The sequence below is a fragment of the Gavialis gangeticus genome, unplaced genomic scaffold (assembly GCF_001723915.1).
Source record: "Gavialis gangeticus isolate Ggan-Ray unplaced genomic scaffold, GavGan_comp1, whole genome shotgun sequence".
In the NCBI taxonomy this organism is placed as follows: Eukaryota; Metazoa; Chordata; order Crocodylia; family Gavialidae; genus Gavialis; species Gavialis gangeticus.
In genome coordinates this window covers 23,574,677-23,591,382 of record NW_017729011.1, presented here as the reverse complement: position 1 = coordinate 23,591,382, position 16,706 = coordinate 23,574,677, and the positions used below count along the sequence as shown (strand labels likewise).

The 16,706-nt window shown below is 40.7% G+C and overlaps 1 protein-coding gene across 1 annotated transcript in view; it reads left to right on the top strand.

The window, feature by feature from the left end:
* TTLL11 (tubulin tyrosine ligase like 11) overlaps positions 1-16,706 on the top strand; it is a gene marked incomplete at its 5' end in the record, with an annotated part of 107,150 nt that overhangs the window by 955 nt on the left and 89,489 nt on the right. The window contains one exon of the mRNA XM_019510316.1: positions 16,225-16,321. Within this exon, the coding sequence (XP_019365861.1) occupies positions 16,225-16,321 (97 nt within the window). The remainder of the gene's footprint in view (positions 1-16,224; positions 16,322-16,706) is intronic.

Below are 16,706 nucleotides of genomic sequence, written 5' to 3'. Positions count from 1 at the left end.
TGGCCCCCCCCCCCCCAATGTGGTCACGCCATAAAAACGGCTCTAAAAAGAGTCCGGCGGCTGCCAAGCAAGAGCTTGAAATGGTGTCACTGGCGTCTGCCCCACCATCATTCGAGCAGGGCCCCTGGATGTAGATGTTTGGGGTGTTGAATCCCCCCTTGCCCAAAGCCGTGTCCTGACAGGGTCTCCCCGGAGATGGGACGTGGCTCTCGAGCTCCAGGGCAAACCGCTGAGGGAGCCTGGCTGTGAATGTGCAGTGTGGTGTTGGAGAGCCTCTGGTTGTCGCCAGTGGGCACGGCACAATAAAAGGCGTCTGGGACACCAGGGGCTCCGCCACATGTTCAGACGAAAGTGGGGCACAAACCAGCGCGATATGCAATTTCAAGCACAGACTTCTTAGCTGCAGAGTTGTTTGGATCATGTGATCATTACTTTGTGCTTTGGTCTCCATTTATTGCGCGATTCATCAGTTTGTCATGTGAGAATTAATCAGCATGGGCAGCCTGTCCAAGTTTGTTGTGCAATTTACTCGTCCATTGCATGATGATTACTCTGCATGGGTAGGCAGTCTAAATTTTTTGCGGGATTCGCCATTGAATCATGTCGGATAGGTAACGTGGAGCAGGGGCCTTCACTGACTGTGACCGGAAGGGATGTGTCTTTATCAGTCGCCCTGTACTGGGGTTGTAGAGGAGGGGGTGATCGCGGTGAGTGGGGGATGTTAAATGAGCGGACGCGGGTCAGAATAAAGATAATGTTTAAAAATGCGCCATGATAAACACAGCAAGGGGGTTTCAGAAATGTTCCCCATTGCACAAATTGCTATATTCTGAAGTTGCTGGACATACTCACAGCTCCAGTGGCTTCATGGTTCAGGCCACCAGAGCTATGAGTGTATCCAGTAACTTCCTTAAAAAAAGAAAAAGGGTAGGGATGGAGAAAATGGAGGGGCGCAGGGATGTCATAAAGTGGGGGGATGATTTGTATTTCTTTGCACAGCTGGAGTGTAAAGCCCCACTTTTTAGCTCTGCGTGCTCTTCCTCCGCCTGCTCCCTTCCTCCCATGGGGTGACTGCAGGATCCCACTAGCTCTGGAGGCAGCTGACTCCTGCGTAGGAAAGGAAGAAGCGCTTGGAGGAGACATTTCACACATGGATCTGTGGAGTACCGTCCATTTCATGCTTCTCCTAGTAGAGGGGTGTATTAATAACCTCCAGAAATCTTATTTGGGAGTGTCTGATTTTTCCACTTTTTTTTTTAATGTGCCTAGTAAGGCAGACAGACATTCCCTCGCTCTCATCAATAGTGCAGGTCTCCTTTAGTTTAATTGTACATACAAATACTTTTGGAACGAGCTGTTTTCTCTGACATAATGTTGCTCTTCTGATTCGCATTGTATTGTTACACAGCTGTAAATGAATTTTTAGGAAGTTTTAGAAATGACATCTCATGAATAGGCTGGTGGTGTGTTAACTGGAAGAGGTCTGAATGCTTCTGATAACCTTTTTGTTTAACACTTATATATTTATTTATTTACGGGAACATTGCATAACCAATTTGTTTCTGACAACTGCTTGACTGTTCCTGCATTTATATTTATTTGCTCCCTACAGTACTATTCTGTTTATAGTTGTTTTGCCTGGTATGTGTGACTGACAACACCAGTTAGAAAAGCTGTATTGTATTTGAAGATTCAGAATCTGCTATATTAGGAAATAGGAAATTATTTTGTTTAGATTTCAAGACAAATGAAAGATTTCAAATATGGATGGTGGTAAACCCCATGTGCCAGCTCCTGCTATCATGATGGGGACCACAAATGAAATACTTCCGTATTGATTTCAGTGGGAGTTTAGCCAAGCCAGGATTTCAGCTTGTGTAGGGAGAGGAATAAATGGAAAGAGGTCTCCCCAATTTTAGACGTGAAAGAGACTGAGTGATTAATCCACCCTGTGAAATTGGCTGGGGGAGTAAACAGCAATCTGTGCGCTGAATGCTGAAACTCCCATTATCAATAGATTTGACAGGTGATACTGGACCTGGAGCACTTTTCCCAAGTGTTCTATTGCAGCCTTTGATTATTTAAATCCTGTTGCAGAATTTCAGCTTCTCATTAAAGCTCCAGTTTTCTATTTGTGCCCATGCTGCAAAATAGCAACAAAAGCTAACCATGTACAGTTATATCCTGATATACTTGTTCATTCTGACACCAACACCTAAGTGCACCTGCCGAGTGTTCATCAGCAAGCTCTCTCAAGTCTTTTTTTGTAGGAAAAGTGTGGGACAGATCTGACAGTTTCTTTTCTGTGCTTTAGTGGTTAAGGTTTGTACACTTGCAAATGTTTCTGTAATGGGCGCTTCTGAAATTGTAATGGGCGCTTCTGAAATTCTAATAACTTATTACGATTAATCCTGCAAATGACACTTGTAATCAGCCAAGTTTACTAGCTAATTTTAGGTCTTTTCTGCTTCTTGATGTTTGTCCTGTTCTGTGCCTGGGTGCCCTGGTTGCTCTCCATTATGTATGCTGTCCCAGAAATGGAACTGTTTCGCACACCATGGTTCTCCCTGTGAATACAAACATTATTATCAGCATTCTCCTTCCAGCTCTATAGCCTACAATAACAATCACTTCAGTTCCTCTTAATCTTTATTTGTTTACTCTCTCTCTCCATATCCTTTCCTCTCCACCCATTAATTCTGTCAATATTTTGTATCTAGTCTGCCTTGCTTCCCCTGTGGGCATCTTTCTTTTTTTCTTAATAAAGGCTGTTCAGCCAAATAGTGAGTCTTAACACATTTGGCTGTTACACTTATAGTCCATCATAATTCATTCTGCTCAAGCAAGTCCTCATAATGAATTTCTACAGGTTTACAAGCCATTACAATAAAGAAGGATGGATATATTAACGTGGAACATTGTCTTTTGTCTTGGTTGTTCTCCTAAGGATCTTCTGCACATGAATTGCTTTGTGCTTGAAATAAGCTTACAAAATGACCTGTTGTTTTAAGATTACAGATGATCTGTGCCTACTTTGCACGATGTTCTTCCACAGTGTTACTTATCTCTCCGTTGCTATTACTTCTAAGTGACTGACTGGACTCTATGAGCCCACGGGCCCTATTAGAGAACGCAGGAATCCGGAGGGATTGTTAGACATTTACTAGATTAGCCAGAGGTATTTGTGATCTTCTGTTGGAACTTCAGCATGAGAAAAAGATTTAATGTGATGGAATCATGTTAAATGAAGCAGACACCCAAAATGTGTGTATGTGGGGTTTGGCTGGGGGTGGGGGAGGAGAATAATGCATGAAAAATACAAAACCTGTAATGTAAGAAAAGCTTGAGTGAGGGGGATTTGATATTCTGGAATGCCAGTGAGTTAGTTAAGTGAAGTGATCTTTATCTGAGGGTGATCAGAGATGGTAATTACATTATAAGTAATCCCCAAATAAAACAGTGTTGAAATAGATTTTGACCAATCATATAATTGGGCCAACCATATAATTACTAAGAACGTATTTTTAAACTTTTAAAAACATTTTTTTAGATAACTTAAATGTCATTATCAGCTATATGACCACATACTCAACACTGGATAGACAATAGGGAAGAACTGCCTACCTATGCAAACTCTTCCCTTCCAGTATGTAGGATAAATCTTCTACTTCAGAACTCTGAAGAGGCTGTTGTAAAAGTTGGGGATTTCAGCTGCGTAGATCTGGGAAGGCAAAGGAATTTGTTTGAAAAACGGAGGAGAAAATTTCAAACTGATAAAATGCACTTTGTAATTTCCACCAAATTCTTTATGTTGCGCCTGTATTAAAATCAGTCTAACAGTGAGATTCTGTCTGGGAAATATCAGGGAAATGCTTTGGTTTTGAGGAGCTGGAAGCTGGCTGCAACCTTAGCTATGGAGCAACTAATAGATACCAATGGGCGTTTTTACACATGCTCTGGGAGTGGGAGGGATGCTTTAATTGGAGCACCTTGAAGAGCCACTCTGATTAAAGTACCTGGAGCATGTCATGCATCAGATTCCCCACGCTTCAAGGTGGTGGCCCATGCTGCTATTTTGAAGGGTGTGGATGCTGATACATGAGCTGTGGAGGCTGGCTGGAGTGCAGTAATTATCACGCTCCAGCAGACTCGATTTAATTGTTGTAATTGCAGCGTGTTGGAACAGCCTCCTGGCTCATGTACAAGGCACCCTATGAAAATAGCTGGGATAGTGCAGCAGGCCTTTTCACTGGACCATTGAACAGCAGCATAGATCATATTTAATTGTTTCCTCTTTAAGGATCAGATTCTAGTCTCTAAATTATACTCAATGAACTTCGTCACAAATCTTCAAGAAATTGCTCCTGTTGCTAGGCAGATTAAAACTGGTTCCCTAGCATAGAGAGATTAGATCATTAACTCCTGTGTTACATTTATGATGCTGATGCTAGTATTAGCGTGCTAGCTTTAGTTTTGACCATGCGATATTTTCATAGTTTGTAGGGTCGGAAGGGACCTGAGCAGATCGAGTCCGCCCCCCTGCCATGTTAATGGAGCTCTATAACGGGTCTAGAATTAAGTGACAGCTGTTAGCAGCGTGGTTGAGTTTTACCTTAAGCATGGGCTGTCAGCTTCTCTAAGAAATGAATGTAGCGTATGTGTTTCTGATCTTTTGTGTAATCAGCCATGAAGAAATTTTCTAGCACTCTGTTCCTGGTCCATCTTGACAGTGACAGTTCTCCTTAAAGGGAGATGGAGTGTGATATAAACTAGTGGTCTGAGATTTCTAGTGCAGGAGCAGGTGCATGTCTAATGTAAAGAGACAAGAGTGTTTACATCTACAAGATTGGAAGCCTTATTTTTGCAACATTGCCTTTGCATTAGTAACGCTCTTTGTCCAGAACTCTCTCTGTTTGCTAACGAGTGCCAAATGCCATTCACTAACCCACATCCAGCACCACTAGTTCAGCAATATGTCACTCTCCACTGCCTCTCAGTTCCTCTAAAAATAACTCCAAAACCTGGCAGTTTTTTTTCTTCATTATAAGTAATTTTTAGGCCTTCATGTCAAGTGATATAGAGGGCAATGTCTAAAGTAGCAGAGCTTTTTGACACAGAAGGTTGTTGCTAGTGGAGAGAGTGAAAGCATTCCTCCGGAGAGTCTTGGTTCAAGGAGAGCTGATTCCTTGAGTGTTGCTGTGCAAGCTTACCCAGCAGCGTTTCAGCCAAGCATAAAGGAATATTTACAGAAGCTATACTGAAAGTAGGTAACTTATCTTAGTGCTTGCAGTGTCTATATCATGGCCCTTGTGATAGTAAAATAAACATGAGCTAAAGAAATGTTAAACATGAGCAAAGAAAACTCTAGGAACCCAGATGCAAGCATCTTATCAAACAGACAGTTTGGGACAGGGGAGTGGTGCAGACTGCTGACTCTCTTGTGGGCTATTGAAGGATTGGGGGGCCTGGGACAAGATGGAAGTGGAACTAACTCCCTTGGACTCGACCCAGTCTGCAGAGCCGGGCATTGTACTCTCACCTACATGATTCTGACCCTGTCTACCACCTGCTGTCCTCTGTTTCTCTTTCTCTTTGTGCTTTTCTTCAGCTCCCCCTATTTCTTACAACCTCCCTTTGTTTCTGTTCCTTTTACTCCCTCAATCCCCTATGCTCCTTACAAGGCCCAAGCTTCTTGTTTTGTTTTGGCACAACATCTCCCCTGTCCATCTCTGCTGGTGCCAGGAGTCAGCCAAATCTGCCATTCTTGATGCATTTATAAAAACCAACTCTGCTGTTGAACAGTCCAGTGACTGGCTGTCCCCAAGTACAGGACAGTTGTCCTCTACTGCCTACCTGTGCAGTAGTGGTCTAGACAGGGACTTCTACACTTTATGGGATCATTCTGGCACCACACTGTAATTGGTGTTATTTTGATTTCTGTTTCTCCTAGTCAGTTAATCCTTTTAGTCCTTGTTAGTCTTCTCCACTGGACTGCAGCTCTGTTAGGTACTCTGAGTGCTTCCCTTTTCTGGCTTCAGTGCCTCGCAGTATTTACTTCAGCTTTATACTTCCAAATTCTGTGTAGATCTGAGAACTAACTTTCTTGAGAGCTGCAGAGCTTAGGGGCTGTGTGGTGTTGAAGCTCGTGGTTATCCAAGCCCACAGTTTTTATGAAGGATTGGGATATCTCCTGAGATCTCTGTAAAGTGAGGTTTACCTGTATTGATCAGAATATATTGCACTGTGTTTTCAGTTATCATTTTCTTAAACCTTTGCCAGTCTTTGAGAGTTTCTCATATTGATTTCAAACTGACTGTTATATAGTTTCCTCAGATGATCAGAAGCCTCTCTTTTATTAACCTCGTAGGAATCGGAAGTCTTCCTTCATGTTTTGTGCCATCTTGGTTGTGTGGAGCGGCATTGTCCCCTGTCAAGGAACACTGTCCCAAAGAGTGGGACTACAGGCTTATGGTGTACAGTGAGGTCTACTTCACATGGCTGCCTTTTGTTCATGGCCCACAATGGGAATGTTTGGGGGCTAGATACATCCTATTGATCCTCAGGGCTCTGCTGGCATGGGGAGTTAGCAGCCAAGTGGAAAGAAATGCCTTTGTGCCTGATCCACTTGGAACCTGCTCCACTGACTTCCATGCCCGTATCCCCCTAATCCCCAAAGTGGTGCGGGTGGTAAGAGGTAGTTGGTGCCACTGTGCTGCGCAAATGCGTGTTGTTACGTAGCAAGTTGAAGCCTGCAGTTGCCCCTTACACTTCCAGCAAGGCCAGGTCTGTCTCGGTACAAACTTTTGCTGACATAGCTATGCCAACTGTGGGGGGAATGGTGGAGGTGATCCCTGTGCCAACAAAACCAACTAGTGTAGATACAGTTACACCAGCAAAATAGTGCTTTTTTTTGGTGGTGGAGCTTATTTCATGGTGGAGTGGAGAAAAGAGGTCAAAATAGGCTCTACTGGTGAAAGGTCAGTTTTGCTGGTATAACTGAGGGTGTGCAAAGAGTACTTTTGAGAGTAGAGTGTTACTAACCAGTAAAGCACTCCTGATCTAGACTTGGGCCAAGATTTAAAGTATCAATCTTAAGTGTTTTATGGTAGTTCAGATTTGCATACTTTTATTTTAGCTCCCATAGTTTCCGTTGGATGCCATATTTTTCATTCCTGGTCTTAAACGGAGCTTTAAAGTCTTTTTGGCATCAAAAGTGCTACTTAAATCTAAGATCGTTACCTTATAAAGTATCTAGCAGGTGTAATCAACCTTGTGGACAGTTGTGTTGTTTATAGCTGAAACTTCATTGAAAAATAAGAGACACAAATCTCTGTTGCCCACATATAAATGCTCCTGCTGACAATGAAAAACTGCAAAGAAGTACAACTTAATGCTTCCTGCTTTGTTTTGGCATCTAAAATTTGTGTTGTCATCAACAGTTGCAAGGAAGGGTTTAGCAGGGACATTAAAGATGAATTGATTTTTAAAAAAAAAATGCCTTGCAGAACTTTAAAGGGATTCCCCTTTCTCTGTTTAGGTTCCCACACAGTACTGGGCTGGTAACTGTAGTCAGGCGGACTTGTGTACAGAAGCTTTGCTGTGTAGGATTAGTTGCCCTTAGGGCAAACAAAGCCAGGGAAGGGATTGTTGTTAATCCAGTGTCAATAAAACAAGAGGGGGAAGATCTATGTAGCTGTTTCACTAGTTATTTAAGAAGCACTTGGAGATAGAAGACTTTATTAAGGATTGGCACTTTTCTCTGACTTGTTTCATCTTGTTTTGAGGCATTTATGAAGAGTCAAGGTCAAATCAAGATGTGTGGGAGTGTAATGCCCTCCTTGTATTTCTGATTGAACTTGTTGCACATATTAACTGCATTGCAGCTGTTTGAATCTCAGCCTAGGTTCCATTTCTCTTAAAAAAAAAACTGATGATATAATTGTTACTGAAGACTTGGCAGGTCCCATCCTCGTTGTTTATACACAGTACACAGAACACAAATCATCGTACTCTGCTTCAATGGCTTCTGTAGAGCTTATATTTTCTGCTATTTAAATGGCACCTGATGAAAAGCTTATTCTTGCTTTGAGAGCTTTGAGTTGTGCAGGTTGAATTTATGTATACCTTGGCTCAATTTTTTTACAATTGAGTATGATTTAGAAATCCATATTGTTTGTGCAGATGTAGGTCCAAAAAGGAACTAAGGGAAGACAATTTAAGGTAAAAAGGAACATTCTCTTCAGGTTTAAATGCTTTCTTTTGTGTCTGGATTTTCTGCTTTTTACATGCAAGCATTAGGGTATAGGTCTAGAGAATGTACACTCCCATTTTCCTCACTCCACAATCATTTTTCTTGATTGCGTAATGACTTTGAACCTTCTCCTCTTCGGGCTTGCCTTTTATTATGTATTGGGAAGCTAATTTGGCAATCTTAGTACTTCCATGTAGGGCATTTGCAGCTTGCTATTTATCCCAGAACATTTTCCCTGTGAACTTGTACTTCCGCATTCAGGTAATTTGAATGTCTTCAGGGTGCAGGCAGTAGCTCTTGAGGATAATCTCTCTTCTTTGCTTGCGCATTGCCCAACACCTCTCTCCTGCCTTGAACTATTGGACACTATCAGAATACATTTAGCAGAATAATCGCTTGTTGGGGTGAGAAAGAGAGGGATCCTACAGAATCTCCTACTCTTAGTAATAATGCTTCAGTAGGTAAAGAGAAGTTCGGTTGTTTTTTTTTTCCTGCCACCTTTCTCTTCTGTTAAGCAGGAACTGCAAAAGGAGTTTGAATGCCAACAGAACGGGTCATGGGCTGTTCTAGGAGGTGTATTCTTCCGTTAATTCTGTTTAGTCATTTTTGTTTGCTTGCTTATTTTGGGTTTATTATAGACTCAGAGAACAATAGAGCTGGAAAGGACCTCAGGAGGTCATCTAGTGCAGAATCATCCCTGTGTAAACCATTCCTGCCATGTGTTTGTCTAACTTGCCTCTCAAGACTTGCAGTGGTGGAGAGTCCACAGCCTTCCTAGGTAATCTGTTCCCATGCTTAATAATCCTCAAAATTAAGAAGCGCATGCTAATATTCAAACTAAGTTTCCCTTGTTGCAGTTTAAGTCTGTTACTGGGCTACTGTGGACATAGAGAACAATTGATCGGCATCTTTTTTTTTTCTTCCTTTTTTTTAATAATGGTCTCTTTTGTATTTGAAGACTGTCATCAAATCTCCAGTCTTCTCTTCTTCTCCAGATTAAATAGTTCCAGTTCTTCCAACCTTTCCTGGTATGTGCTGTTTTCTAGACCTTGGATTCTTTCTGTTGCTTGCTGCTGGATTCATTCCATGTTGGCCAGACTTTTTTTTAAGTATTGCCCAAATTTGGGCTGGGAGAGAAGCAGGACGGCCAGTACAGGTCTCCATATTTCCTCCATTCTGGTTCAGAAAATCAGCTCCCCCACTTAAGACATGCACCCCAATTTTGGAGGGCTGAGTTTTAGGAGAGAGGTGCATGTGGTAAGGTGAATATATATGGAAACTTAAAAATTCTTGGCAAAAGGAGTTCAATGTGCATTAATACCAGTAATTCTGAGGTTATTTCCTCCTCCAGAATATAACACTTTATAGTTTGGTCTTTAGCTTACTGTCTTTCCTGTCCACACTTAAACATTTTTTCCCCCTAGCTTCCTCCGTCCTTTCATTATGTTGCTATTACAGTATTTAACTGAGAGTGTTTCGTATTAGTTTTAAGTGACTACGACACAGTAGTAGCCCAGTCTCTAAAGTAGGTTCTTATTTACTGAAAATTTCCCTTTCTGACAGGAAGAAGTATTGCAGTGTAACATATGCTTTTTTTGGTCCAAGCCTTGGATTCTGAAATCTGGTTGCCATAGTTACAGTGACATTTCAAAATGGTTTTGTTTCAGTGGTATTGCTGCACCATTATACAAATGCCTAAACTGCACGAGCCCAATGCTCTAAAGATTTGCGTGCACTGGGAATTTGTTTAGGAAACTCATGTACCCTGAGCACAGGATCTGAACTGTGTAGGCTTACGTAAGAACTGTTTTTAAACAGTGAAGTGAACACTAGAAAAACAGAAAATTCACACAGTGACCTTCAGTTTCACATATTCATAAGAAGAGATTTTTCATCTGAAATTTTAAAAATTAACTATGTTTCTCCAGTGCCCTTTCCAGGAAGATTAGGGTCCCCTGTAAGTAAAGTTGCTGGGCTTTTAGCCAGATATTGCTGACTCTTGTCAGTTGTTCTTAATTATATCTCCATTATGTTCCACTAAATATTTGTTGTAAACCTAAAGGTGAGCCAAAAAGTTTGTTTAGAGGGGAAAATGCAGTTTAGGCTCCCAAATCTTGGGTAGCCATAGATATTAGAATATATTCATTTGTTATTCCAAAATAAACAGCCAAGTATTATTACTTGCTTGCATATTCCAAAATTAAAGTAGTCTTTTGCTTGTCACGGTTGGGATTCTTGCCCGCATCCTGATGCACGGCTTTCTCTTGTACTCTGTCCTCTGTTAGAGGATTTTGTCTGCACTTCTGTAAAGAACACAGAGCCCTGTTTTAAGCAGCTTTCCAGTTGACCTCTTGCTCAATGCTGGAGGCCTGCTCGGAGCACAGAATTGGGCCAGTTTAACTGGATGCGATATTGCAATCAGCCAGCTAAGCTACTGCAGTTTTGCACGGGGATGTCCACTTTCCTATCGTTTAACATATATAAGAGTGTCACCATACAAAATTGCATTGGTTAGTTGAACTGTTGCAATGTCACATCTTGAGGTAAGGTGGGGGAGTTTATATGGATGGGCTAGCCCTGATGGACCTTCATCTGCATGACCACCTTGCTGCCTCTGGTTGGAAGCACAAAGGAACGTATGAAAAGAGGACTAGATACTTGTCTGGATGAGGTGGAGGGTTTTACTGTTAAGAAATTTAAACCCTGTTATGGTTGCATTTTCTAGTGAGGAAGTGTGTTGAAGCTTTTTCTCCTGTAGGTTTCCATCAGTGTGATTGTGCTCATCTAGACACGCTCAGTTCTTCCTTGATTCTCCAGTAACCTTAGGAGAAGAAGCTTCTCTCTCATTTACTATGAGTTGCCTTTTTTGGGGGCTGTCAGCTATCCCAGCACTGCGCTTCCGGGAATAAAGTAAAAAAACTCTGTAACAACGCTTGGTGAGGCTGGTAACCCGGATTACACGCTGCAGTGATGTAACGGATCCCAAGCCACCATAATCAGAAGAATAATGGCAGAAGAACCAAATGTCAGAGCCCATGTTAGTGAGATGTTTCCCAAGGGCACGGGTAACCTAGCGCCTCTTTGCTTCTTTAAAATTGTAGGCCTGTTGTGTGTGGCTGTGAATGGTCGAGAAGGAGTGTTGTTGAGTTCTGGAAAGGCTGTAGTGGCATGACCAACGGGAATACAGATCTGTGACTAATGCTAGAGTCCTTTGAGCCTGTTCAAAATGTCTCCAACAGTAACATTAACAACAAGCCTAATTTTGTTTTTATTTTGACTGTAAAAGATAAAAATCAGACATTTTCTGAAGTTCTTGTGCTGTGTCCCCATAGAGCTCCACTCTCTCTCCTCCTTTCTGTCACATAAATCAATAAAAGCAATTTACGAAAGAAATAGAAAATGTGATTAGACTGTGATACTGGGCAAATTTCACCCCTTGGGGAGCTGCATGGAAGTCATTGGAGTTGCATTAAGGATCAGGTTGCTGTCTTGTGCATTCTCATGTTGCATGTAGGAAAGCTGCATTTCCTCCTTTTGCACTTACTTTAGAACTAATTGTATCTGGGGCATGATGTAGGAAAGAGTCAGCTGAATGTCAGTATACCCGGTGTTTTTGTATCTTCTTTTTTGCTGCTGTCCAAATATAGATATGAGGACTTAAGCCATTTCTGCTGTGCTAGGCTGTGCTTAAAGTTGCAGCTAATTTTCACTGTGAGGTTCTTTCAGCTCTAACACTAACTTCTCTCAAAACAAATCGCCACATGATCAAATTTCACAACACAAAGTGGCTTTATCATTCCAGCTCCATTAATAAAATAGTCTTGGGCTTCAGCACAGTGTGGTGGGAATTCCAAAACTCTAATGTATCATGGAGCTGTAGACCTTTAAAACGAGCTGTTAAGATTTTTACTAAATGATATATATCAAGAGCAATCAGTATGCATTCAATGGCATATTTTCACTTTGGAGCAAGTAATGGATTAGTATTCAATTCTGGTGAGTATTGCAAATAGGATGGCATGGTAGAGGGTGATTTATATGGCGGTGGGGAACGAGGCAGATCTTTCACTGTTAATTTCTAGTAATTTTTTTTTCCTCAAAGATGCATACAAGTTTTATACTAAAAAGATATTTTTTGGGGGTATACATTGGGGATAGTAGAGGATGATTGGCTGAAATGCTTTCAACCTCTCTTATCAATTTGATTTAATTATTACTTTTTAAATGATTTGGGAATAATTTTACCCTTCAGTGGATTCCAAAAGATCATTATGTTGTATGTTATCCAGGAATGTGATGTAATGATAAGATAAATATGGGCAAATTGTTTGTTTGAAATTCTGTAGGGAAAGAGCTTTTCTTGTAACTGAATGTACAATACCAGTGTGATTTGTGAGAGACTAACTTACTGTTTTTGCCACGTATGGTAGTCATCAGCAGGGATCCTGGTTCTCTCCTATTTAAAAAAATCCTCAATTTTCAGATTTTAAAAAAGTAACCCCAAATCCACATTTTTCCGTGATTTTTAAAATGAAACACCACTAATAGATATAGATATACGTAGTGATGTTTCATTTTAATCATGGAAAAATGTGGATTTGGGATTAAAATGAAATGCCACTGTATATAGATATATCTATAGAGACATATATTGATATATTAGTGACATTTCATTTTAATCACAGAAAATGTGGATTTGGGGTTACTTTTTTAAGTCCGAAAATTGGGGATTTTTTTTTTAAATAGGAGAGAACCAGGATCTCTGATCATCAGGGACGAGACTGTCTGCTAGTTTTTATCTGTGATTGACAATCAGTTTGGTTAAAGTTGGTTTTATTTATAGAGGCAAATTCATTAACTGACGAGAGAGAACAATACCAGCATGGAGAATGATGCTAAGATTGATACATCAAGAAGTTGCAAAAGAAAAATGGATAATGGGCAGGTTCAGTTCTTATTATCAGATGCAGCAAATGCAAACAATGTTACTTAACTCCAATTTTATTCTAAATTCCTGTATCAACTGTAATAGCTACATCCTGGATGTTGTGCAGGGGTGGGGCTAGCAAAACGTAGCAGAATTATTGCAGACCAGTGAAGTCATCTTAATGTCATTAGAGTGGGCTATTTGGTGTAGGCTTTGTCTACACAGTAAACTGACTGCATGATGTCCTTAAGCAGGCTGTGCCTTGTTGCGCAGGCTGTTTCCTAAATCAGAAGCAGCGTAGGCATATGTGTATGGCATCACACATGAGCTGCTCTCCTGGATGTAGAAATATGCCTTTCAACATAGGAAGCAGCCTGGTTGGAACAGCACTGCGTGCTTGAGTGCTGCTCTGGAGCACAGTCCGTTCATGGTGTAGGCATGGCCTTAGTGGGTCAGATTCTTGAAATGAATCTGATATGCCAAATGAAATAGCAGATATAAATTAAGCCTCTGCCCTTGAGTTTGTTCATCTTTCTATAAATCAGTCCATCTAGACACAAACACTTGATCAGCAGGAAAAAAGAAGCCATGGATGTCTGAGACAACATATCCAAGCTTTGAATATTTTGTTTGTCTAACTATTCAGTAGAGGCAGGGAGGCATAGAAATAATTTGAAATTTTATGGTAGGAAACGCTGACTAGAAGCCAAGAACATTTAACTTGTCCTGTATCATGATGGAACTGACTGATGTGATCTGTGAAACAGTTTCAATTATTGCCTTCCAATCAAGGAGAAGAAATAGGGCAGTTTGACTGTGATTGATAAAGTTTGTCAAAACTGTGAAAACACATCTGTTTACTCAATGCCCTCTCTTGTGGTTTTGTTCAGGTAAAGATCTCTTTATTTAGACTTGGGAGGCATATAAGAAATGTCTTGAAGAGTTGAGATTAATTAAGGGCAGGCTTGAAGTTGTTTTGAACTGAAAAACCCAGACTGGCTCCTCTGCACCTGCTGCATGTCCTTAGCACAGGAGCAGAAGAAGAGGCAATAGTGACTTTAGGTTACTTCTGTGGCTCCTAATTCTGTGAGCTGGTGGTGAGCCCCAGAACAGTGCTTGGTTTCACACGGAGTAGATCTGGGGCTGCTTTCTCTTCCACCAGCCAACTGTAGGTATAGTGCCTCATTTGTCTCCTTTCCTCCATTCCTTGGCGTTAGGAGCTGGGATTGGATAGCAGAGGAGAAGATAAAGTGGCTTCATTGCCCAGTGTACAGGGGCTCCTGAAGGGATTAGTTTAAGCCAGGTTTGTATCTGTCTTGCCCTGCTAGGCTAGGCCCAAAGTTTGACCCATTGCTTATTTATATTCTTATAGAAAATTAAGGCGCACACCTTGAAGAAGATGCACTTCATTCAGAAGCGCAGGGGTGTCCTTCCCGCTCTTGGTGAAACCCAGTTGTTGAGTTGCTTAATTACTCCCTTGATTTGCCAAGAACACTGACGTCCCTTTCCCTTGTGAACTGTTGAGTACCTTCCTGATGTAAAATGGCTGTGGTGTTCCAGCCCGGAGGTGCTTACACTTCATCTGTTGTGAAATGATTTCTGTGCAATGTTTGTAAAGTGCTTTGATAGCCTATGCAGATGAAAGGTGCTATATAAATGCAAATTTCATTCACTTCATTTCAATTTCATTTAATAAATAAATAAATTGCTCAAGTTTTTAGTGGGAAGGGCAATCTGAGACCCATCACTGAATCTGTATTCTTGGATATACCTGTGGAGAAAGGGGTTAAGGCCACTGATTGTCTTTCAGAGCCTAACGGAATTAATTTTCACACATACTAAAAACACTTTTTTTCTTTGCAGACAGAATAATAATGAAATGAGTCAAGAATTCTCTAGCTCTGTTTATGTTGTGCATGTCACCCCTATGAATTAGGAAAAGGAGAAAATATGCAGTCCTAAATTAGCGTTTTAATTAATTTTCAAAGCTATTTACTGAATAAACTGAAATTTTAATTAAAGTTGCAAATAAAGGAACCAGTTCACTTGAAAAGTTTATGTAGTTTTTTTCCTTTTGCCTAAAAGCGTTCGGTGCTAATAAGGATTTCTTTCAGAGAGTGAAATTAAACTTAACAGTAAACAATGAGAAATTGTTGCGGAATATAAGGGATTACTAAGGCCTTCATTTGCTGTAAAGTTTCCTTTTAATAGTTAAATTGTTAAAGGAAGTGCAAGTGGAGAATACTAACATGTCACTGGATAGCATCTGAAAACTGATGTAACTGGAAGCAAAATCATAGCACATTTGTTTTTTGCAATGATTTCATCTTATAATATAATATAGTCCTGCCATAATACAACCTACTCTTGTGAATTTGTTACAATACTTAATCAGCCATGGGGAAAAATGAAAATTTTGAATGGGTAAGAAATACTGTGTGGCCCTCTTTGCTCCCCCCACCACAACAACAGCAGCCCTAAGACAGGTCTTTAAAAAATACTGCATGCATTTTGTCTAAACAATATATTTACTTCACTTACTATATATATGAGGGAGTGAAATGTTGAGGATCGCCTTGCCCTTTTTGATAGGAGGAATTGGATGGAATGGAGAAGCCTTACCCTGTTTTGATCCATTGCTTAACTTTTTGAATGACCTAGCTTTTGATAATGAGCACCAGCATGGCAGAGTAGATAATGATAGAAGAATTACTTTCTCGCAAGGAAAGGGCTTCTTAAGTATGCCTAATGCTGTAGGGATAATTACGCTTCTCCCCAAGTGAGAGAGATTTAGTAAACTTATGATTGGTCAATTTGCAAGATTCTCTTCTTAACTTCAGTTAAATTTTTTCCGTTTTTGCAAAGAGACAATTAACTTCTGGAAGCGATGTACAACAAAGGATTTCTTGTTTCTTCTTTATATTCCACGCTAAAACTCGGTCTGTTTGTTGTTAACAAAGCTAATGAATTATCATGAATTATATGTGGCACGTGGTTTGTATAGCTAATCCCTCTTTTTAACATGCCTGTTGTATCTTTTTTCCAGTGTCCATTTGGTCGGCGCTTACCTTGTGATATCTATTGGCATGGAGTATCATTTCACGATAATGAGATATTCTCAGGTCAAGTCAACAAGTTTCCAGGTAATTGTCCTTGCGTTATTAGTTAAACAGGTGATTTTAAAAGGTGATCATTTAACTGTTTATGTGTACCACAAATGACACAGGCAGCCTCCGTGCATGGCATGCAGCAGATTGGGCAGGGAGCTGAAAGAAGAGTAGTGGATCAGGGAGAGGAAGGGGATTGGAGTGGCATTCGGGAAGGGTCTGGAGCTAAGAGTCTTCATTAATCAGAAATGATGACAAAAGCCAGTAGGGAAATACAGATCACCCCTATTACATGAGAACCAGCTCCAGGGCTTTTTATACCTGGACTTCAGCATGCAACTAACTGATGTCCAGATCAAAAAAAAAAAAAAAAGAAGAAGCATAAGATCAAATCCTGTCCCAAAGAAGGGAAGGGCATGAC